A 25640-nucleotide genomic window follows, 5' to 3' on the forward strand; every position below is an offset into this window, starting at 1 on the left:
TTTTGGAAAAACATGTCTTTACAACTTCACTGAAATATTATTATGGCTTTATATTATGGCTTTATAGAAAATGTAGGTCTTTTTACACATAAAAAGATTCCTTCCGTGCTCCTCTTTGAAAAACTCAAACATAATACGTACATTATTTTTAAGAATTATCCTCTGTAGAACAGTTGATAACCGACTAAGCCATCATTGCAAAGAAACTTTCAGTAACTGTTCTTCTTGGAAAAGGATATAGAGAGAAGTTCTCCAGAGAATCCATGGAAAGCCTAAGTAAAGACAAATACTGTTGTCTGCATGTCAGGAGGACACTTATTGACAGTCGACATAGTTCTGTAATATGAAAAGTAAATAACATGAACCGATGCCATAACACTACTGCTCACTCCTGGTTCAGATTGTCCTGATAAATAACAAGGAGCATCATCAGCCATGTGCTACAGTAGACCTTTGCAACCTGAACCCCTAAAACACCAGTGATGAACAGATGGGGCACAAGACTGTGTGAATTGACTAAGCTGTAGGTTGATCAAATGAATGAAGTGCATGGTAAGAACTCCCTTTAAAAATGATTATAGTGCCTCAACAAATCTTTTCAAAACTGGCAACATGCAGTATGGCTAAGGAGGACCGTTTAATATTGCCAATAGATTGGAGGTTAAATATACTTCAGGAAGAACGGTGACTTTAGGTTCATTGCCAACGCAATCATTTCACAACAAACGTGTAAATAAAACCGATGAAACCCCTCTCAAATGATGGACACGCAGAGTCACAATATGTATGAACAATTACTCTGAACTAATGTGTGAAGTACTAACACCTGGAGTTCTTGAAATATATATCCTTTTTATGAGGCAACTAAAACAGTCGCATTAGCTGTGTATAGTGTGTAACATGTGTAGGATTATTCAGGATGAACGATGTCTTTTGCTCAGTAATGTTTGCCATCTTGAAAGCACACCTTGGTGTTTCCTACACCAAGATAGGAGTCGATTTCTGGATTATCAGCACAATTATAAAAGGTCTGCCACAAACCCCCAACAAATGGACCAGGGCTTCACATACAGGTGCATAGACAGAGGTCAGAGGTCAGTCTATTGGCACTTTATTAGTTACAGTAACACATATGTGACCTGTGATTGAATATTTTCTTATTTATACACAAATTTAACATTATATAATATTAATAATATACATCTTTAAGTCCAGTGAGATGACCTTTTCCTGAAAAATATACACGCTTGAGGTTTTAGTCTTGGTCTTTAGTCTTGACGGCAGGGACGTTTTGAAATAATCCTCTGCTTTTGTCCCGAGGATCTTCCATGACATCAAGGTTGAAAAAAAATCCTTTCCATCCCAAGTTTCATAGAGGGAAGGGTGAACCCGCATTAAAAGGTCGCTTTTAAAGCGAAACTCATGGAGGTGCAAATGTGCTTCAATAATAAAAGACAGTAATAGTAAGAACAGGCTACACCAACTCAATGTCCCAGTACTGTGTCGACTGACCCGCTGACTACACCAACTCAATGTCCCAGTACTGTGTCGACTGACCAGCTGACTACACCAACTCAATGTCCCAGTACTGTGTCGACCGACCCGCTGACTACACCAACTCAATGTCCCAGTACTGTGTCGACCGACCCGCTGACTACACCAACTCCATGTCCCAGTACTGTGTCGACGGACCCGCTGACAACTGATTGACGATGAAGTGGTCCCTGTCAATGCCATTCCCACCTAGGTGCAAAGAAAAACATGTTTATTTTCTTGTAAACCGGACAAACCATTTCAAAAACATTCCCTTTTAAAAACATAGGAGGATACTGGATCAAAAGGTATGATCAAAACTCTCTGTGAAGCCTCACCTCTTACGTCCAGCACAAGGCTGTGGTTGAGATGTGAGGAAATGGTCCCATTTTGGTTGAGACTCCACCTCTGGTGTGTGCGTCCGTGCTGGGGCCAAAGGGCCACTCGGGCCCCTACCTGAGCCTTCCCACCAATCACAGACATGCAAGCCTTCCCCACCTGAGGGACAAACACACATATCACACGTGCACACATCAAAGCTCTACTGTAATGTGCTGTTCACAAACAGTAGATGTGCAAATAAGCTATTTCAAGCCATGCCTGCATTCATGCTATCCTGTTTCAAAATTTCTATCCTGTTTCAAGAATGCACTATAGATAGAAAGGCTATTTTTAACTCTGTTTTTGAATACTATAACCTCTGTTCTCACACTATCAAAATAGAGGCATGATCAATTGTAACTTGTCTTAACAAAAAAACAATACACCTTTAACGTTAATCCTCATATCCCCTGGCTTGAAAGAGATTACAATTCCCTGCTAGGTAAAGTGTTGCACACTAACCCTGCACTTGAGGAGTCCATCAGTAAAGATCCACTGTTGACAGTCCAATGACTTGGCAGGTTTTAGAGACACCTTGGCTGGAGAGTCCCTGTCCTGAGTCTCTTCTGCAGTCAGTAATGAGCCTAGAACCCGGTTTCTCAACTGAACGTAAGCTTTTGGCTGTGAAGCATACATTTAGGGTATCACTATTACATAAATACATCATTTGGTGGCTTTAATTGCATTTGATAAATACATCATCATTTGGCTGGCTGGTCTCAACAACTTTTACTCCAACTTTTACTGTCTTTCTTGTTGTAATTTCCCTTCTGGTCAAGTCAAGTAATATTGTTATGTATTTATTTAAGCATACTGCTTACAATAACTCATTATTTAAGAGCTTCAAGAAAGAGCTGAGGTAGGCAGGACCTGGATCTTTTACAACCACAAAGTGTTGGTTTATCTGATTTAAGTTTAGTAGAAAGTATATTTTTAGCATAAACATTCTTATCCGTGTGTCCCGGCCTTACCCGTCCAAGAGGCTGAAGAGAGCCAATGGTGTCCCAGCCGCTGTGCTCAGTCCACATGGAGTACTCCCCTGTCGTTAGGAGCATCTGGCGGCCTTTAAAGTTACTGTACTCATACACCACCCATCTATGGTCACGGTAAGAGAAACATCTCATTAGTACATTAGACATCCTTCTGCTCCTGTTCTCACATTTCACATAAAGAATGGATATTATTGATATAAGAACAGGCCTTCTATTGTAGTGGGGTATTGGTAAGTAAAGCAGAAAGGACTCACAGTCCACCGTTGACCCGGAGAGACTGAGTGAAAAAGCCATTCATGCCATCCATAGTGGTAACGGCCTCGGTCTCCAAGCCTTCAAAAGAGTCCAGGGAGTACAGCCTAATGGATGGATCTGAAAAACACTGACCAGAAAAATACAGGTACTTTTTTTAGTAACGATTAGTTCCTGCAATTTGTTTCAAAATTAAATCTACAATTTTGCAGATTTGTCCAGGTCATACACACACGCATTCAAAGTATGATACATTAGTTGGGGAATAGAGGAAAACCAAGTGCTCAGATACAGATAGATGAAAGCTCGAAGCACAGAGAGGGATGTACCTACATATGGAACTGGCTTGAGGGATTTGATGGCTGATCCCTCACTGCCACATGAGGTGAGGTTGGGATAGAGGCCTTCCGACAGCACAAACTGGTTCCCGGAGCAGTCCTCTTCATCGAACAGCACCCAACTAGACCAAAACACAATGACAAGGTGAAGATACAGCCTCTATGAAGGTTACTCATCACACAGACGTTGCCAAGGTTACTCATCACACAGATGTTGCCAAGGTTACTCATCACACAGATGTTGCCAAGGTTACTCATCACACAGATGTCGCCAAGGTTACTCATCACACAGATGTTGCCAAGGTTACTCATCACACAGATGTTGCCAAGGTTACTCATCACACAGATGTTGCCAAGGTTACTCATCACACAGATGTTGCCAGTGCAGGGGCCACGTCGGCGGCTGCATCACTGGTTGCCGGGGTCACAGAGTAGAAGCCAGTGGCTCACCTTCCATGGATCACCCTGAATGACACGGGATGAAGAGCACTGCAGTCGGCTGCTTTCGACTCGTACTCGCCCTGGTCACCGCTGAAGTGGGGCTCACTGTAGGCCCGAATCTTCAAGGAGGAAGAGGACGAGGAAGAGCCGGTTAGATCTCATTCACTTTACAATCTCAGCTTCGTAATTTTTGGAAAATGTAATTCATAACATTACATACCAGGTACTTTGGCTCCCTGCTTCCAGCAGACTGCAGAAGAGAAACAATGTTTACGTATATGGTTGTTCATTGGAATATAAAATGTGATATAAAAACAAATCACCCAAATCAAACACACAGCAATATGCTACAACAACACAGTTTCATGATCAAGCTGGATGGTATGGACAGAAGTACAAACGAATTATTTAAATACAGCCAACTCTCACAACTAACATCAAGGTCTGATTCTGATTCTGATTCTGATTCTGAGGTGTTCAAAGACCAGGTCCAGAAACTCACCATCCGGACCGGCCTGATTGACATGACTTCACCACTGCAGTGGCCCCAGTCCAGAGGACCCGAGTGCAGGCCCTTCTCCAGGATGTACTGGTCCCCAGAGAAGAACTTCCCACTGTATGCAACCCATCTAATACACACACACACACACGACAACACAGGCGAATTCTCAATACTAACTCACACTGACTCTAGACTTCTAGACTTTAGAAGATGCATATTAAGCCTTTTCCAGTGCAATCAATGATTTTGTGAAGTCACTCTTCCAAACAAACAGCAGTACTAAACCTCAACACAACATTCCTCAACATGCCACACTTACACTCCACTCTTGACACGAATGGAAGCGGGTGCTGGGTCGGGGCCTCCTTTCTCCACATCGGGAACATCCAGGTCAACTATGTCCATAGGATGAGTGTCAGGACAGTGAGCATTCCTCAACGAGATGGCTGGTTCAATACAATCCTGACAAAAGCAATATAGGAGAAAGAAAAAAACATTGAATGCGTACAGATGGTGCTGCATTCAATTCAAAGCATGGATTCTGAAGATAATGTATTCCTTAAGATGTAAGTATATCCTTTAAATTCTGACAGTCTAACCGGGCATTAATACTCAACACTAACATGTATTAAACCATTAAAACCTGAATCCTAACACCACTTTAGGTAGGTACAGCTTAGAGTGATATTCATCATTTAGGTGTTACTCAAGTACAGACGGAGAGGGCCACCATGACACTTAGAACACTGTCTGTGAGTGCACACTACCCTTAGAACACTGTCTGTGAGTGCACACTACCCTTAGAACACTGTCTGTCTGTGAGTGCACAATACCCTTAGAACACTGTCTGTCTGTGAGTGCACACTACCCTTAGAACACTGTCTGTCTGTGAGTGTACACTACCCTTAGAACACTGTCTGTGAGTGCACACTACCCTTAGAACACTGTCTGTGAGTGCACACTACCCTTAGAACACTGTCTGTGAGTGCACACTACCCTTAGAACACTGTTTGTGAGTGCACACTGCCATGACACTTAGAACACTGTCTGTGAGTGCACACTACCCTTAGAACACTGTCTGTGAGTGCACACTACCCTTAGAACACTGTCTGTGAGTGCACACTACCCTTAGAACACTGTCTGTCTGTGAGTGCACACTACCCTTAGAACACTGTTTGTGAGTGCACACTGCCATGACACTTAGAACACTGTCTGTGAGTGCACACTACCCTTAGAACACTGTCTGTGAGTGCACACTACCCTTAGAACACTGTCTGTGAGTGCACTACCCTTAGAACACTGTCTGTGTGTGAGTGCACACTGCCACAGGGCATGTCTGTGGCCATTATGACTCATCTCAGCCAGGAGGAATGGCAAGGCACAGGAGGTGTGGTGCCTGTTGCGGTTTGATAGCAGCAGTGGCAGTCGCATGATCAACCACTAGAGCAATTAGCCCTAAAACTAGGTTGTAATGTTATGCAAAACCTGACCCACTTTCTGGTAAGCAAATTCCATAATCTGTAAATACATGTCAAAATACATATAAATAGTATAGTCTATCTCTTTGGAATTTTAGATGTGTATCCATTTGATACTCTGATACTGCAGGTGCTTACAAGTCAAGACAGTGGGAGGAGTGTGTGTGTGTGTGTGTGTGTGTGTGTGTGTGTGTGTGTGTGTGTGCGTGTGTTTATGAGTGTGTGTGTGTGTGTGTGTGCGTGTGCATGTGTTTATGAGTGTGTGTGTGTGTGTGTGTGTGTGTGTATGTGTATGTGTATGTATGTGTATGTGTGTGTGTGTGTATATGTGTGTGTGTGTGTGTGTGTGTGTGTGTGTGTGTGCGTGCGTGTGCGTGTGCGTGCGCGTGTGTTTATGAGTGTGTGTGTGTGTGTGTGTGTGTGTGCGTGTGCATGTGTTTATGAGTGTGTGTGTGTGTGTGTGTGTGTGTGTGTGTGTGTGTGTGTGTGTGTGTGTGCGTGCGTGTGCGTGCGCGTGCGTTTATGAGTGTGAACTCACTGCCAGTAGAAAGCGGAAGGAGAGGAGAGCATGATCCGACCCGCCAAGCTCCTGACAGTCACCGTATTCACCCTCCTCCAGCAAACACTGCTGGCCTCGGTACTGTTCTCTGGAGTACCCCACCCATCTGTCAAACAGCACAGGACAAAAGGAGATCTAACACTCAACACTTTACTCATTTATGAAACCAACACAGTACAATCACCACTTGATCAAGATCAATGGATGGCCAAAAAGTTCATATCTGCTACCTTTTATAGCGTTCTCCTATTTGAAAAGCACAGGCATGCAGGCACAAACCCAAACACACACACACACACACACCTTCTACTTGACTCATTTGGCGGACTCATTATTGGGCAGGCAGAAACACAGTGACTTATTTGAAGTTTTTTACCAGCGTAAGAAAATCCAGAAGTCAAGTAAACTGATTTTTTGCACCACACCCAAGGAGATCTGTGGCAAGGTGAACCGTGGCAAACAAAAGCCCAGTGCCTATCTCTTTCTGTTAGCAACAGATTGAGATCATTTCCAAACACTGTTAATTACTTAAGAATATATGAATCAAGTGCCTTGTATTAATATATTCCTTATATGAATCATGTACTTATGTAAGCAGGAACATGGCTTTTCTGTGTTTCTGCGTGTGTGTAACTTAGAATATTAGGTGCCACTTAGTCTGCATATGTACAAGAGCATGTTTAGACCAGAAGTGATAAGAAGGGACGAACTGTGCTTCTTCCGACCTTTTGTGAGTGAGCCCAATTGCAATTGTTGTTTGTCTAATAAATATACTTATATGCAGCTCCGGAGTCCTGAGGTAACTAGGGTGAATTTTCACCTAACAGCAACCGATTGAGTGCAAGCCACAGCATGTGTTGACTGAGAGGGATCATCGGTGGCGGCGGGCGGCACGTGGGCACGCGGGCACGCGGGCACGAGGGCGGCTGCATGACTTACATTCCGCTGAGGACTCGCAGCGAGGAGACCGTGGGCAGCCCCTCCACCCAGGGCACGTGGGCCCCCAGCTCCCTGCACCGGCCTTGGAAATGGGGGAGTTCATAGAGCACCATCTGCAGGATCAAGGAATCAGGTGTCATTTAGCCACCACCTGCACATACTGCACATCACCAACCACTCCAGCAAAACTCAGAGAGCAGAGAGAGGCTTCCTCATTGTTCAATACTGCCACCGCCACCTCTCACCTTGGGATCCAGCAGTCTTGTGACTTTGGGCCCTCCCTGTCAAAAGAACCAGTGATGACAAATGAGAGAAGAAATGGCTGAGCTGAGCTCTGTATCACTTCATCGAAGTCCTCCACAAAATAAATGTCCGTGTGTTTTAAGTGGCTGTAAGCACAAGTTTACACAGCGAGTTGAATATTTACCCTCATCAGCGGACGCAGTGATCTCGCATGCGTGACATCAAGTGACCCGGGTCCATGTGTTGTTTTTCCTCCCGTTTCCAAAACAGCAGAATGACCCCTGAACCCATTCAGCTCGTATGCCAGCCAGCTTCAGTTAGCAGCAAAACAAACACCAATATACAGAAAATGATTATATCAATTTGAAGATTTCAGAGGAAACACAGACACATATCAAGTCAAGTTTATCAGAAAACCAATGTAGATGTTACCATCATGGATTTGTGTCATAAATAAATGGTCTCTCTTTTCTTTTTCCTCAAGAATTCAAAGACAATGAGACCATTCTTACCATCCAGACTTGACAGCAAGATTAGATAACTGGACAGCCTCCAGATTCCCGATCTGGGAATGAAGGACAACTGGGGATTCACCCTCTCCATGACAGTGGATTTCAGGAATACCATCATCCTACAAAGCACAACGAAATTCCATAAACATGCTGAGAACACTCAGCAGAGAAAACAAGGCTACAGAAATGATGGCGGATCAACCTTGAGAGAGCAGCAGACATCACGATAAAAAGAGGGAATAGCTGAATAAGTCAGCTTTGAGGAGGACCCAAAGGAAGACATGCAGCGACAGCGAAGGAGACTCATTAAATATAGACACTGATATGGACAACGGGGGAAATACCTTAACGACTGTTCGAATGGATCCAATGGAGACTTGGCCTGTAGAATCAGTGCTGTGTTCCTTCAGCTCCCCCTCCCCGCAGGTCAGCACCTTCTCCCCTTCCTCCAGGACTACACAGGACCCTCGGAACCCCGGCTCCACATACAGCAGCCAGCTGCGGCACACACACACAGTTTGAGCTGGCCCTTCCATGTTCATGTTCATTTCCATACACATATAGAGAGCATTACTGTCTTCAGAAGTATCTGCACAACACAAACTGAAGCCATGGAGACAAAAGCTCCACCCACAACTTAACCTAACTCTTCCTCACAACAGGATACACATATAAAACACATATACATACATATCACACACACACACACACACACACACACACACACACACACACACACACACACACACACACGAAATAGGCTTGTGTTCTGACAAATTACAACAGTAGTTTCTGTTCTATACAATAACCTGCTACTAAAAACACAGACAGTGACAGCTTCACCAAGTTCCAGAACGCAAACTAAATAAAAACAGAAAAATAAAAAAAAAATGAAAATGAGGACGCTGGAGCATCCAGGACAAGTCAACATTGAATCTGCCCTTTCAAACATCGTTGGCAGTGTGTCTGTGTCCAGTTGGCCATGAACCCCAGAGTCAGAAGTTTGTCTCCAGGTTAATCATTGTCTTGCTCCATTCAAACTCTATCGCCACTGAAAATAACAATCGAAACTCTCTGTAAGGTTTACAGACCTCTTTTACTGATTGCTTTTTTTTTCCATCATTCAAAGCCACTACTGGGACACACCTGGAAGAACAATCCTGACAGAACCTTCAATGGGGTGGAAGGGGGGTCAGATTGAGTATTGCACAACACATGGAAAATGGTACTACGGCCATATAGGAGACCAAAATAGCCATAGCACCTTTTAAAGTCATATCTGTGTGGGGGACAGAAAGCAACTACTGCTGACTAAAGAAATGACTACATCAGCACACTGGCAATGTGACTGGTGTGCTCCGAGACATGAGAGCGCTCCCATTCCCAGCTCCGTTCGCTGTTCCTACCGCTGTGCCTCCTGGTATGTTAGCTCTCATGTAAATAATGCAGCGAAGGCAACAACCCTAGGGGACGTGCCTCTCAATACAAATGGAAGGTGGGCATCCATTAAAAATGAGACCTTGCGTAAGCTTTCCACTACACACCAAGCTAAGCGCGGCAGCCCTTCCGAAACAGAATGACGATTATGATTCACTATCAATAAATGATCAGCTCAGCCACTCTGTACTCGCTGGGCTGTGATCTACCACTACTTCTAAAGCTGTGCATATCTCTCAAAAGAGAGAACTGGTTCTACAAGCCTCACATCTAGTCGAGCACGGGAGGATTCATGGCTCCACCGTCCCGTACAGCTCTTTACACAAGCTCTCGACCTAGAGGAACATGTCAAAGAGTGCAGTGAGATGATTCAAAACAGCCACAACTGCATCCTTCATGGTTTCATTACTAAGTGAATGTGGTGTGGAACTATCTATCTCTTTAAAAGTAAAGCAGCTCATCTTTTAAAAACTAAACTTTGTAAAAACAAAGAGGGTAAACGAACGATCAACAATTTGCACAAAATATGTCGGGGCTATAAAACTTCAAATTGTGATGGATTGACAGATGAGATTCCGTACCATCCTGTCAGCACTCGTATAGAGACTCCGGTCTTGAAGGTCATTCCTTCCGTGTCCACCACATCGCCACAGAATGTTCGCTTCGCTCCAGAGAATGTCACACCATCATAGATATGCATCTGAGTGAAAAGAAATATGGGCAATAGTTTAATATAATAGTTTTGATGATAGCAATAATTGTCACTTTCAGTATTGACCATCCGTTGTCAGTTTATTGTTACTCTGTAAGCTAGAGACACGCCGTGGGTGCCTTGTGGCAGAATATCCCCCTCCAGAATACGAGCACCTTTCCACCTGCGTGGTGTCCCAGAGATGGGTGGTGATGAGTGATCTGGTAGTGAACTTCATAACACAAACCAAGGCGTAGCCAAGACCAGAAAATGTAGTATGTCTAAATCACTTCCTCATTCTTTTTAAAAGACGTGCCGAGGAATAACACTATCAGCCTTGTAACAGCATCGTTACATTGCTGTGTCTCCTGTCAACAATGACAGAGCCTTCATCACCAATGTCCTACACTGTTATACAGGTAACACCAGTTTCTCTAAACCAGTTGAACCATTATTTGACCAAAGACTGTGATGTTATGCTGTAAGATTACAGTCTTTAAATGTATATAAATACATTGTTCAAGACACAAAATACTAATAATCATGAACATTTACATTTGCTCTAGTTGTATGTGTGTTAAAATATTTTGTGAATTTCCCATATTTTGAATAAATCCAAATGATAAAAATCAACCGTTTACATAAAAGCATTATTAACATTTCTGCCAGGCCAGTCAATTCTGACCAGCCCTACAACAAGTAGATAGATAGATAGATGGATACTTTATTAATCCCGAAGGAAATTTAGGTCATCCAGTAGCTTATACACTTAATTTAACTCACAAACATACATACACAAATACAAACAACACAACAAGTGTTACCATGTTACACAACATGAGGGTTAAACTGTGTCAGACAGAGTTCCATTTCATTTCATGTTCTCTTGGACAAGGAAACTAAAGAACCCATCAGTATGTATATTATAAGATGTGATTCCAAGATTAAAGCTTATTTTCCAAAAGAAGTCAAACATCTTGTTTGTTTCTACCTCGTACCATTTTGAAGCAAGACTATCCATGGACCAAACATAATTTCCGACCAGTGCCCTTAAAATACACTTTCTTATAAAGTATACAAAATGGAAATGGAGAAATGATAAACCCTCTTACTAGGGATGCACCGATACCACTTTTTTACAAACCGATACGAGTACGAGTATTTTTATTCGTGTACTTGCCGATACCGAGTACCGATACCGATACTTCTTAGATTTGGTCTCCATGAAAGTGCAATTAATTCGGAGGCAGATTTTATTTTAGATTATGTCAAGCCTATAGTACAAAATTAACAGAAGGCTATCCCAAGCCAAAAATAAACAGAGCTTTCTGGTTTTAACACACAAAAAAAGCCTTCAAACAGACAATATCATCACATGAGACAAAATGCAAATATAACCAGATAAAGGCAATTCAATTTGCTGCATAGTTAACAACACAGTCTGCTTAACAAAAAGTGAACAGAACTATTACTGGATTAGCACAAGAGCACATTTCAGTTACAAAAGGATCAGAAGAATCTCCTGCTCAAGTACACAAACAATCACTTAACCTATGTGGCACAGTCTTTCTCTCTACCTCTCTCTCTGTGTGTGCGTGCTTTTTTCTTTTGCAAGACGTCAGTTAAGATTGGTTGCTTCGGTCTTGCGCCACTAGCATCAGTGAACGCTGTGTACTTAGCACTATGGTGTGTCTTCAGATGTTTAATCAAATTGCTTGTATTAAACACTTAAAGTGTGTTAAAGTACTTTCCTTTCCGCCCCTCCACACCGTAGCAGTGCAGATCTTACACTGTGCCTTACTCCTGTCGTCGTCATTTATCTTAAAATGAGCCCAAATCGCCGTTAAGGCAGCTCAACGGAATTGCTAATCGCTAACGAGATGCTAGCAGCTAAATTTAGCGAAACCTGTATACTGAAATACTTTGACACTATGACAAACTTTCCTAACACAGTCAAACATCAAGCAAATGCAACACAAGACGGCAAATAAGCTACTTACTAGTCTGGCAGAGAGTGGTAGGACAGGTAGGACAATAAATCACATTTTGTGTCAGCATAGCCCGGCCAGTTTGATTCAGTGAAAAACTGATGAGTGGTATCGGTGCTTGGTATCGGCAATTCAAAACGAGTACGAGTACGAGTATTTTAACGAAGTATCGGCACCGATACCGATACTGGTATCGGTATCGGTGCATCCCTACCTCTTACCTAATTCTACCAAATCATAGCAAAGAAAGTGCCCATTCAAATAAAACATTTGGCCAATGCTCAACAATTCATTAGTTCATTAATAAAAGATTTATCAAAATGCAACATTTGAGTCGACATGGGATGTATGGGGAAAGACCCCATACTTAAATACATTTCAGACGTCTACGTTCCTTGTTTTTCAAAGGAATGGCACGTAGGATGTCATGGCATAGCGGTAGAACTAATGGCGAGTCTGTGCTGCCAGACTCTTAAACGTGTTAAAAGAAGGGAGGGAATGTTAACTCTCACACCAGCCACTCAACTGCCCTGACCCCTCATTATGGGAAAAGCTCTCCTCTTTAATTAAGAGGGGTCTTTGCTCTCATCTTTAATTAAGAGGGGTCTTTGCTTTTCTTGACATAAATGTTAAAAATGCTTTTTGTAAACAGTTGATTTTGATTATATGTATGGGATTTTCTTGTTTTAATTAAATAAAGAGTAATAATCCACAAAGAAATTCAGCTCTGTGATCTTTACATTCCTCATCTTTTGCTACTTTCCTTTACACTATGCTACGCTATGCAACTTTACTACTTTCCTTTACACTATGCTACGCCATGCAACTATACTGCACTATTCTACTATAGATAGTGAGTACATGCTTGAGAAAGATCAGCCTTCAAATGCAAGTAAAAACTGTTCTGGAACAGTATTAATCTAAGATACATTCATGAGGCCCCGCGGAGAGTTCTCAATAATGATGGTTGCCATTTCACTGTGTTAAAGCTTCACTGGGAATCTACAAGAAATCTTAGAATGGTACACCATTGTTTGCTCCTCTGTATTGTAGCCCATCAATTGGTGTAAGATCTGTCATAAGACACACACAAAAAAAACTTGAAGCTCTTACCACAGAGGGTCTTGGGATGATCCTTCTAGGGCTTAGCTGTTCCCCCTATAATGACAGAAACAACAGCCCCAATAACAACCCTTTCCACTTATCATTCACCGTCATTTCTACTTCATGAGCAGCACATGTTAACTGTCCTTACCTTGACCGATGCTTTTGACAGGTTTCCACCACTAATATTCTCTTCCTGAGGCAACGGTGTTGGGTTAGACTTCAGCAGACACTCGTAATATGGGCTGCTGGCACTCCTTTTAGGTGTGGACAGGGTAGTCACCCCACCACTCTCTTCAAGGGCTTCATGAGATACTCCACTGATTGTTTGTTCTATGCAGCCGTGTAGTATCTCAGCCGTGTCCTTTAAGGTGTTAGAGGGAAGTGTGGGATCCTGATCAATGAAATGGTCCTTTAAGGTGTTAGAGGGCAGTGTTGCGTCCTGATCAATGAAATGGTCCTTTAAGGTGTTAGGGGGGAGTGTTGCGTCCTGATCAATGAAATGGTCCACCTCATCTACGTCCTCTTTGTCAGAGAGGCTGCCCCAGCGTGGACAGGGGAAAGCGTCCGTGGAGTCTGTGCATGTCGTCTCAGGGTCACTGTCGGTGAAGGCACTCGACTGGAGCCGCTCGCTCACCGACTGCAGGAGGGACAGGATGGAGCAGGTCTGCTGCTCCGCACTCTTCAGCTCCTCCTCTGTGGCCGGCGGCCCCTGCAGGCTCTCCTCCTCCTCGAAGATGGGAGAGAGGGAGAAAGGATAGGTCTTTTCTCTCCGCGCTGCGGGTCTCTCCATGGGTCCCGTGTCGTTAACAAATATTGCATCCATTTCCTCCTCCTGGTCACCGATGATAGGAACGCCTGAGTTGAGGAAAGGTTGAGGTGGCGAGAGCAACAGACTGATTGAGCTGGCTGACTGATCAATATCCACATCATGTTTGCCCTCAGAATGGGCTATGAATGTTCTTAAACTCTCTTTAACATCCAGAACTGTGGCTTCAACACACGTTTCAGAATTCTGCAACTGGTCTTCAGAGACGAGGCACCAATGTGCCTTTACTGAACTCCACTCTGGCTTAGATTCACTTTGGCTAAAACAAGTGGGCTCCGTCATGGCCTTGCCTTTAAAACTATGGCTTTCTAATGACTGCGGTGCAACTTGCAAGGGCTTTGGTCTCCCAACTTCCTGACTCTGAACCTCTTCAGGCTTACATGCTAAACTAAAAGATTCAGAATCTGTGTTTGCATCTTCTGTGCTCAAAATGACTTTAAAGTCCACAAGTGTATTGTTTGCATCATGATTGGATCCACTCTGAATAGTGAAATGTGAAACTGGTGGAATTTCGACTGATTGCTTTGAATGTTGAGAGGGCTTTGGTCGGACTTCTGTGTTACCATCTTCCACTTCAGGTTCACTTCCAAGGCAAGGGTTAGAGTATAGGCCGTCTACCTCAAATGTCACAGTTCCTAAGCCTTTCAGCTTGGGTTCAAATGCTACACAACCTTCAGAGTCTCTATCTTCCTCTTCAAACATTGCCTTTCTTATTAGCTTACCATTTTCATTGTCATTGTCTCTGTTTTCAGATTCAGTATCTCCCGTTACCTTTCCTTTGTAAGAATCTGTCATTTCAGGCATCGCCAAAGAAGGAGATTCAACCTGCTGACCGCTGGTTGAAAGAGCTAAAGGACTCCCTTCAAAGCTTTGAGCAGGACTACACCGTATATCTGTGTCTGACCCTGCGATGGACTCATAGCCTGACGAGAAGGTGGACCTGCTCCCTTCCCCCTGTGCTCTACTGGAGATGACTTGGTCATCCACATGTGTGGACGCAACATGTTTATCCTCCAGTTCTTGCGTAGCATCTTTAAATTCATAGTCCTCTTTCTGGTATATTCCATGTCTTGCTCCTGCATATATAAAGGGTTCACACTCAACATCGGCCTCGTGAGGAACGTCACTGTCTCGTTCAGACGTCTCTATTTTCTGCAGTGCAGTCAGAGCATTCTTCAGTATGATATCAACCATGGCTTTTGATTCACAGCGCAGACTCTCCTCGTCCAGAGGCAGGGGCAGCACCACTGCACCCTCACCTCCTGATGTGTCCTGACTACAGTCCCCCAGAGGCAGGGGCAGCACCAGTGCACCCTCACCTCCTGATGTGTCCTGACTACAGTCCCCCAGCACTAGTGCACCCTCACCCTCTGATGTGTCCTGACTACAGTCCCCCAGACCAACAGGCAGACCAGATAACTGGACCTCCAGGCTCGTATTTGTGTCCAACAAACAGTTATTCTCCTCACAGTTCGTAACGCCAGGCACTGGCGCACAAGGAGAGGCAACCTCTTGGCAACCTTGATGCCCAAAAGGAGCATCCTCAACCTTGTGTGTGCGGGCGGCAGCATCTTGGGCAACGGCTAACTGGACATCAGCAGCCTGTGAAGACGGCTCTAGATGATCCTCCTGTGGAGGCAAACACTCAGTCTGCTCTGAGCGCACACCTGTGAGCTCCACAGCTGATTGGGTGTCCCGCTGTGGGTTGAGTTGATCCGAGGAGGGTGAAGCAGGGTGAGGGCTTCCTACACCCTCGCTGGAGACACTCGACCTGCTGACATGGCTCTCATCGCCCTCGGAGATGGGAGAGTAGATCTGCAAGGGTTGTCTCCTCCGCATCTTTCTGACCTCCTTCTGGCCTCTGTAGGTTGTGTGTGTGATGACTGCTGGACCCTCGAAGGCCTGCTGCTGGCCCTCGTCAGGGTGTTCTCTCGACATCCGATGGTCTGCAGCTTGTTCCCGTGCCGTCCCGTGATCTTCATCCACAGACGGTCTGTGTGAAAGAGAGAAGAGAGGAGCACGCTTAGACAAGAAAACGCACAAGCACACTCAGAGACGCTTTTAAGAGACCGTGGCCATGTACATGATGTGTAATAACAGCCACTCAAACAGCACAGAACATCAAATATTCATTTCCATCTGTGAGTGGATCTGCCCAAAGCCGACTGAGCAACTGAACACATTGCCTATCTAAGAACCTTTGGACTATGCCTGTTCCAAGGTCTAAAGGAAAAAGAGTAAGAGAATAAATGAACGTATTACAAATAAATGTATTAACGTAAATTAGTAACGTTGCTTAACAAAGCTGACTAATGTTAAAGAAGACAAAAAAAGACTTCACTGTAAGACACATAAGGTTATACACTTTACACTAATAAAATACATGAACTGTGTCACAACAGTGTGATGACGATGACAATGGTTTTAACTACCATGTTTAACTTTCTATGCAATGGCAATGGCAATGGCCTTGTAGATGACATGTTGGAGTACTGTTCATTTAAAAGGCAAAGTTGGTGCCCTCGAAGATACCCATATGGCGGCAACAAATGTCACCTAAAGTCCCGTCCTGATTTATCAGGCTGAAGTAAACATGCCATATTGTCTTCACACACTGGGAATAAAACTGATTTGTCCATGCAAATGAAAATGAAAGATCTTCATACAGGACATGATGAAATAAATTGTTTCTTCGTAACTGTTCTGCTGCTAACGCCAGTCATCATGTCGTTGTTGTCATTCATTTCATATTTGTTTACTCTCTCCTTTAAGTGGCATTTGTCATTTCAGTTCGACCAATCACTCTTTACTATGTAGCACAGTCATGGATAGTGTAGTCTTCTCACGTGCTGATTCATAGGTGCAGGTGCACAGGCTCTTCCTGGTCCTCGCTGTGGTGGACTGCTGACAATAAAAGTCTGTAAACAGTATCCGATGGTAATGGTTTGAGAGGAACAAGAGACTATTTTTAAGAGACCACATGTCTCTTTTGTAGTTTAATATCGTGCACAATACTCACTATGTCTGGCCTCAGTGCACAACACAGTCTTAGGAGCATCACGGAGAGCAAATTATAGATCTTAATGCACACTCCATCTTTGCTTTCCCTTACCAGCTTTCCACTCGGAGCGTGACATCGTTCCAAATGGGGAATAAATAAATAAATAAATAAATAAATAAAAATAACCACAGCAAACATCTGACTGTGAAATGAGTTTAAGAGAGAGATCAAACGTAAGAGAGAGAGAGAGAGAGAGAGAGAGAGAGAGAGAGAGAGAGAGAGAGAGGGGGGAGAGAGAGAGGGAGAGAGAGAGATGGAGGGAGGGAGGGAGGGAGAGAAAGAAAGAAAGAAAGAAAGAAAGAAAGAAAGAGAGAGAGAGAGAGAGAGAGAGAGAGAGAGAAGCCTCTGTGAGTTCATCTCCCAAGCCTCTCTTACACAACGGCCAGGATGGCTCAGAAACAGAGGCTTCCTCACAGTCAAACAGAGCCACTCCCTATGTTGTCCCATTAGCCCCCGGCACAGGCTTCCTACAGAGATACTCAAGAAATCCACCACGGAAAAGAGGGGGGGGGGGGGGGGGGAACAATTGACTGTCCAAACAATACTGGAGTCAGAGGAGGAGGAGTGTGAGGCTTTGAGTAGTATTTCAAGGCACTGGAGGATTATTCATTAATTGGAGTAGAACACAATCATTTAATATCAAACAAATTCAGTATGTTAGACATATACCTTTCACAAAAGTTAACTGTTGAGACTTTATAGTTTCATGACTGGAGCCTTCCTGTAGGCCTCGGTGACACGGTGTGTGTGGAGGCACGGCACAGAGCACTGTTTGCATATGGAGGTGAAACAGAAGAGGGGTGTGTCTGTGCTCAAACATGAGCTGTCCACAGTGAAACTGGACTACAGCAGCCCTGTCTGTTGTTCTCAAGGGGAAGGACTCACACGCCACAGACACACAGTGAAACTGGACTACAGCAGCCCTGTCTGTTGTTCTCAAGGGGAAGGACTCACACGCCACAGACACAGACACAGACACAGTGAATCTGGCCTACAGCAGCCCTGTCTGTTGTTCTCAAGGGGAAGGACTCACACGCCACAGACACAGACACAGTGAATCTGGCCTACAGCAGCCCTGTCTGTTGTTCTCAAGGGGAAGGACTCACACGCCACAGACACAGACACAGTGAATCTGGCCTACAGCAGCCCTGTCTGTTGTTCTCAAGGGGAAGGACTCACACGCCACAGACACAGACACAGTGAATCTGGCCTACAGCAGCCCTGTCTGTTGTTCTCAAGGGGAAGGACTCACACGCCACAGACACAGACACAGTGAATCTGGCCTACAGCAGCCCTGTCTGTTGTTCTCAAGGGGAAGGACTCACACGCCACAGACACAGACACAGTGAATCTGGCCTACAGCAGCCCTGTCTGTTGTTCTCAAGGGGAAGGACTCACACGCCACAGACACACAGTGTGGGCACACTCAAGATATTACATTTATTTCTGTCAAAGCAGAAACCTGCATCTTTCAAAAAAACATCTATCAAAAAACATTCACAACGCCAGCCTCTGACTGTGGGCCTCAATACAGTCAATACAGATGCCTTTTGTGGCACAGATAGGCCTTTTTTTCCTGGCCTTTTGTAGCAACAATTCTATTCCCTCAAAAATGATTTCAGCACAATACTGCTTTTCTCTGCTTCCCACACTTGGTCTTACACCGAGGTCATCATGTCTCTCTCAAAATGTCACGGTTTCCTTCCCCCCCCCCACAGCACAATAATAGAGGGAAGTGGCTGTTCACAATGTGTAGCACAGTCTCTGTTAAGTGCTTCTGCTGAGAATGTGAGATTCAAAACCAGTAGGAAGGCACAGTGTGTGAGTGAGTGGGTGAGTGAGTGAGTGAGTGAGTGAGTGAGTGAGTGAGTGAGTGAGTGAGTGAGTGAAGCAGGACCACACGCTCCACGCTCACACTTCAGAGACAAGGCCACTGACCAACAAGGTCACATGATCTCCCAAACAGAAGAGCCGTAGGTTCAGCCGCCAAGGGAATGAGAATAAGACCTTCCCATAGATGAGCAAGGGAGACCCAAGCTGAGGATCATTACCCCCACCCCCCCCCCCCCTGAAGCGGAGGGCTGCTGTGACACGGCAGATTTGGAGATATTCATCTGTCCAGTGGACATGGACACAGATGAGAGCAAACCCAACAGTCTGGACGACAAGCAGGCAGAAGAGAGACAAACAAGACAACAAGAGAGTAAGACAAAGAGACAGAAAGAGAATCGAAGTGAAAGACATTACCACCACCACTATAACCAATGTGTTACACACAGTGACAAAGACTAAGACCACTGCATCTTGGAATCGGTTCAATTTCATATCAATTCATATCACAACCAGTGGCAACTTATCACTCCTTAGTGTCCATAAAGCCTAGTGATTAGTGATAACAGCACTGGCCCACTTCTGTCGTGTATGAAGAAATGAAAACAATATTGCCTTAGTGTTAAGGCTGGCCATGGGTGTATGTCAGTCTGGATGTTAAAACTACTGTAGGCCTAATACAATCTGCATTATCCAATATTATCCAAGCTACTTAGTCTATATGCTTGCGCTTATCCCCCGGGGGAAAAGGCAGAGACAAGGAAGTGCCCTAGTTTTATGATTTAGCAGCACAGCACAGCTAGCTCCTCCATGGCAATATGAGAGACATCAGCATGAACCCTTAAGACACCAGAAGACTGATCTGCTCAGAACAATGTTGTGTGTATGCCAAGGAGGCTCTTTCAGTCGTGAGGTCACATGTTACTGAATTTCATGCCAGGACAGGACACAGCCACCCTGAAGCATCTGTGCGATGTCAGCCAATATAAACTCCCACATGCAAAGTCTGGGAGAACTCCTGAAACCTGGAATGCATTCATGACACCCAGTAGCCTTTAAGCAGGCCTGCCTCCCTTAAACTAGTTCACCTAACAACCTTTAAGCATGCCTGCCTCACTTACGCTAGTTCCATGCAGGCTCAGTTGAGTTTCTTTTGAAGTTGATCCGAAAGCTCTAAATACAGTCACATTTCCGGGGAATTCATATTTCAAGGCAGTTACATAACCTGAATAAATCTTTTGGAAACCAGTCCCTGGTATTTAAATATGTCCACCAGGAAGGAACACTTTAAAAGTGACACCCAACATGAAAAGACAGCAGTCTTGGACTAAACAGTGTTTGAGAGCCTGATGTAAAAGTGGTTTCCATGATGAAAACAACCTGATTGAGAACAGCAGAAGAGAGAGGGGAACTTACAAACTCTCTGGTGTCTGTTCCGCTGGTTCAGATGGTTTTACTATGGCTGTCTCCTCTGCCATGTCAGCAGAGTCTTCGCTGGGTGGTTTGTCCATCTCCTGACACTGGGGACCCACGTCGCCCCCCCTGGGCTGCCCGATGGTAGTCTCACTGGGCTGCCCGATGGTAGTGTCACTGGGCTGCCCGATGGTAGTGTCACTGGGCTGCCCGATGGTAGTGTCACTGGGCTGCTGGCTTCTGTCTGCTTCGCATGTTATTCCTCCGGGCTCTGACAGCGCGGCTGAATTTGGCTCGAGCTGAGGTACTCTCGTTTCTGCTTTGGAGAAGAAGTGGAACAGACTCCCAAGTCTTTTGAGAAATGAATCTGAGGGGGGCGCAGGTGAGCCGGGCCCCAGGGATTTGGCCAGGCCGAGAGGAGACTGCCTGTCAGGGAGTTCCCACAAAGAGCCCGCCTCATTGTCCGGCACACTCGCCTCCTGCGTGTCCCGATTATTACAAATTGCTCCTTCTTCCCCTTCACAGCCCTGGAAGGCCTACATTAGGGAAAAGAGTGGGACAGAGTTAGGAGGAGGCAGCGAGACAGAGGAATAGAGGGCATCTGGGTACGTTTCTGAGCACCGCTTTCTGTCGGCCACACAAGCAGAGGCACCACCAGAGAAAAGTGAGCCGTGAGAAGCAGCTCCACTCGATCGTTCCCACTGGCTTGCCTTTTACAGCAGCAGCGGCAGGCAGGCAGGCAGGCAGGCAGGCAGGCAGGCAGGCAGGCAGGCAGGCTCGCTCTAATCCTTATGTGCCTGTGAAGCAGACGGCTCCCCCTCCCCCTTCTTTCCCCTCCCCCCAAACCCGCCCACAATGAATGTTAACTCTTTCATGACTAAAACAGAGAGCCAATAATCGGAGGGGAATTGCACAGTATCAACTGAATACATTCTTGCACTTGCTTTTGAATTTGACATTCTACATCCTTGAAAACACGGAGATCGCTTGTAGAATGACCTCTCAACTCGGGCACATTATGTTCTGTGTGTTTCAACGTGGTGTTATCATAAACTGCCAAAGCAAAATGTCAATTACTGATGCCCCTAAAACCACCATGATACTCAAGGTGCTTATTTCTATTTCATATTTTTTAGATATTGTCTTACTCTACCAGAACACTGAATTCATTAATCAGTAAGTACATTTAAGAATTGTAATAATTTTGACATCAGATAAGAGGAATGCCATGATGTAACGATAGTGACACAGCCCTTTTTCCAAAAGCAAACAGAAAGACTCTGTGATGTCTGATGTGATGGCTCTTTTAGGGACTCCAAATGACTCCAACACTATGTAGCTACATGAGTCAGATGGGGAAACGTTTTCAGACGTCTGGACGGACTGAAACAGACAGGTCTCAGAACAGAGCCAGGCACCCGGGTGCACTGCTCTGCCGTGATCCAATGACTAGAGTGGCTGCACAACACAATGGCACCGTGCGACATCTCCTCTCCTCTCCTCTCTCCCTCACTTCAGCAGGATGTTGAGAGGGAGAGAAGGAAGCTTACAATGTGTCGTGATGAGTTCGGATGATTGCATTTGCTGCCTTCTTGGCTCTGTGACAAACAAAAACAAATGATAACGAAAACAAGCGTTGGTTTTGGCGTTGGTGATGACCTACTTTACTTTCCGAGAGTAGTATTCGCAAGGAACAACACTGATCCACTATGTGGTATATTCCTGCTCAATTAAATGAAATGCATCTGACAGCAAATGGCCAGTACATATTTACACCAAAACTGAACAATGAAATGTATACTAGACAATTACAATGCAGGTATGATCCTTTTCTTTCTGTCCTACTGGAAAAGGGAAAGAGATAAAAGAGTTTGACTGTTGTTATTTAAGAGAGAAGGGCTCTGAGCCCCTCAACACTATCAGTCTGCACACAAACATGAATGCCAAACAACCATGGTGGCTGGCTGCTACATACTACCACACATCTCAGAGATGAATCACTGTGCACCAATGACTTTAACTGAATATTCTGTGCTGTAGAAACTAGTTCCAATTAAGAGAGAAAGTTACAACCCCAACTGGAGGCCATACTCTGACAAAGACATCTTATTAAAGACACAGGAGTAACAGTAGTCAGCTGGTGTGTAAAATACACTCCCCAAAGCTTTAAGAGACTATCAACAGACACTAGCACCCAAGGGCTTTAAGAGAATATCAACAGACACTAGCACCCAAGGGCTTTAAGAGAATATCAACAGACACTAGCACCCAAGGGCTTTAAGAGACTATCAACAGACACTAGCACCCAAGGGCTTTAAGAGACTATCAACAGACTAGCACCCAAGGGCTTTAAGAGACTATCAACAGACACTAGCACCCATGGGCTTTAAGAGACTATCAACAGACACTAGCACCCAAGGGCTTTAAGAGACTATCAACAGACACTAGCACCCATGGGCTTTAAGAGACTATCAACAGACACTAGCACCCAAGGGCTTTAAGAGACTATCAACAGACACTAGCACCCAAGGGCTTTAAGAGACTATCAACAGACACTAGCACCCATGGGCTTTAAGAGACTATCAACAGACACTAGCACCCAAGGGCTTTAAGAGACTATCAACAGACACTAGCACCCATGGGCTTTAAGAGACTATCAACAGACACTAGCACCCATGGGCTTTAAGAGACTATCAACAGACACTAGCACCCAAGGGCTTTAAGAGAATATCAACAGACACTAGCACCCATGGGCTTTAAGAGAATATCAACAGACACTAGCACCCAAGGGCTTTAAGAGACTATCAACAGACACTAGCACCCAAGGGCTTTAAGAGACTATCAACAGACACTAGCACCCATAGGCTTTAAGAGAATATCAACAGACACTAGCACCCAAGGGCTTTAAGAGACTATCAACAGACACTAGCACCCAAGGGCTTTAAGAGACTATCAACAGACACTAGCACCCAAGGGCTTTAAGAGAATATCAACAGACACTAGCACCCAAGGGCTTTAAGAGAATATCAACAGACACTAGCACCCATGGGCTTTAAGAGACTATCAACAGACACTAGCACCCAAGGGCTTTAAGAGACTATCAACAGACACTAGCACCCAAGGGCTTTAAGAGACTATCAACAGACACTAGCACCCATAGGCTTTAAGAGAATATCAACAGACACTAGCACCCAAGGGCTTTAAGAGACTATCAACAGACACTAGCACCCAAGGGCTTTAAGAGACTATCAACAGACACTAGCACCCAAGGGCTTTAAGAGAATATCAACAGACACTAGCACCCAAGGGCTTTAAGAGAATATCAACAGACACTAGCACCCATGGGCTTTAAGAGACTATCAACAGACACTAGCACCCATGGGCTTTAAGAGACTATCAACAGACACTAGCACCCAAGGGCTTTAAGAGACTATCAACAGACACTAGCACCCAAGGGCTTTAAGAGACTATCAACAGACACTAGCACCCAAGGGCTTTAAGAGACTATCAACAGACACTAGCACCCATTGGCTTTAGCCTCTTTGTTAGCGCATGTCCAAGAGCCACACTCTCCCATGTAGGACGGTACTTCACACGCAGGTTACACAACAACACACGAGTACACAATACCACATTCTTTATTCTGTTCTTTCACCAGATGGGATATCTGTTGGACAGCTCTTCCTTTTGCAGACTCAAATACTTGTGTGCATATAAATCCATTCACCCATTTTAGAATTATTTCTAATAATCCTAATTTCTAATCTTATAATTATTTCTAATAATCCTAATTTCTAATTTTATAATTATTTCTAATCCCCAGGTTTTCTGCGTAAGAACAGACCAATATCATCCAAACTGAACAACCTCTGTCTAAGTTCTTTCAGTCATAAACGCAGGTCTGTCAGTGATTGAGTGGATTTGTCCTGTGAGGTTCATGCAGAATGTAAACTTTCAGGGATGACACTCCCTGAACGTAACCTTATCTGGCATAGGATAGGGTGGAATTCATACCTTTGACATGTCCAGATCATTGTCATATGGATCATCATCTCTCCTCTCAAATGCAGTCTCCTTTTCCAGGCCACTGTGAGGATGGCAAGCAAAACTACATTACATCAAAAACCCACCAGTGTCGTTCATAAGAGTCAGTGTCATTTTCAACCGCTTAAGTCATTTCTGTAAGTAGTAGAGAAAGGATGACTGAATCCATTAAAGTCACAATAGTGGAACTGGGACCCACCCTTTCCATGTAACTGATAGCCCATGCTTAGGCTCAAATGGCAGAACTAGTTTTGTCTTTAAAGTATATCCAAGAATAGCTAACAGAAATATGACTAACACAAAATAGTTAAAATTATGCTTCCTGCTTCCGTGAGGCACTTTTTTCTGAATCACAGCCAAGTCTGAGGAATCGTTAGTTATGAGGGTGGGCCATTCCAAAATTAACTTTCCCGCAGTTCGACAAGCTCCACCTCTGAACATTTGACAATTGTTAACATCTGAAACAACGCTTCGAACATAGAATCGATGTAGGCTATGCTTATGACAGGTGAAAACAGTAGATTCACATTTCACCAAGATTACTGCCATCAGATCATTCTTAATCTGGGAATGGCACCAACCTACGTCAACACATACAACAAAACTTTATCGAACATGCGCATCTTTACAAACAAACAGTTCAGATGTGAGGATCCTATAAAGGGCCTCTAAGATCAATTATATGCATCAGATTACCAATAACTTACGTGGTACCACTCTCTTTTGCCGTTTTGTCAGAATCATCTGATTTAAAAAGTCTTGCGATGCCGTCTTGCCATGAATTTTGCCTTTTCATTCTCGACGGTGGAAAAATTTAGTCAAAAAATGGATTTCGACAGAAGATCGTATTTTAGAACAATATGTAGCTCGTAATTAGTTTTGTTTCAGCTTGGAAACTCTGCATGCTTCGCCTAGAGTGGGATTCTCAGAGCCCTAGGCAGTGAAAACTCTCCTACAGTCCGATAGAACGCAATGAAGTGGACTAAACGGAAGTAGGCTACGGTGGAAGTCAGTGTGGCCAGACTGCCCTCTCTGAAGGATTTGGGAACTGTTACAGCCTCATCGGATCCACA

At 44.4% G+C, this 25640-nt stretch overlaps 1 protein-coding gene across 2 annotated transcripts; it reads right to left on the minus strand.

The window, feature by feature from the left end:
• Positions 1 to 1095: 1095 nt before the first annotated feature.
• On the minus strand, positions 1096 to 25640 carry LOC105902081. 2 transcript variants are annotated; one of them, XM_031572662.1, is made up of 23 exons: positions 25275 to 25640; positions 24538 to 24610; positions 22074 to 22121; positions 20527 to 21059; positions 13542 to 16212; positions 13400 to 13444; positions 10189 to 10307; positions 8515 to 8668; positions 8171 to 8289; positions 7843 to 7969; positions 7661 to 7696; positions 7416 to 7528; positions 6456 to 6582; positions 4759 to 4901; positions 4440 to 4566; positions 4158 to 4187; positions 3947 to 4056; positions 3492 to 3618; positions 3161 to 3288; positions 2886 to 3009; positions 2377 to 2535; positions 1872 to 2031; positions 1096 to 1743 (listed from the first exon to the last, which is right to left on the minus strand). In XM_031572662.1, exons 1-23 carry the CDS (start codon positions 25361 to 25363, stop codon positions 1655 to 1657), a joined length of 5451 nt encoding a protein of 1816 aa, XP_031428522.1. In that variant the 5' UTR covers positions 25364 to 25640; the 3' UTR covers positions 1096 to 1654. The 2 variants fall into 2 exon arrangements, with proteins under 2 accessions (XP_031428522.1, XP_031428523.1); XM_031572663.1 differs by lacking the exon at positions 22074 to 22121.

Source organism: Clupea harengus, chromosome 8, assembly GCF_900700415.2.
Source record: "Clupea harengus chromosome 8, Ch_v2.0.2, whole genome shotgun sequence".
Lineage (NCBI taxonomy): Eukaryota > Metazoa > Chordata > Actinopteri > Clupeiformes > Clupeidae > Clupea > Clupea harengus.

Bases quoted from the DNA above. Each gene is read 5' to 3' on its own strand.
- LOC105902081 (XM_031572662.1), bottom strand. From the start codon at position 25,363: ATGAAAAGGCAAAATTCATGGCAAGACGGCATCGCAAGACTTTTTAAA. The intron at 8,669-10,188 runs GTACGGAATCTC...TGTGTGCCGCAG, and splicing joins ATACGAGTGCTGACAGGATG to CTGGCTGCTGTATGTGGAGC. The intron at 4,188-4,439 runs GTGAGTTTCTGG...TCTCTTCTGCAG, and splicing joins CAATCAGGCCGGTCCGGATG to TCTGCTGGAAGCAGGGAGCC.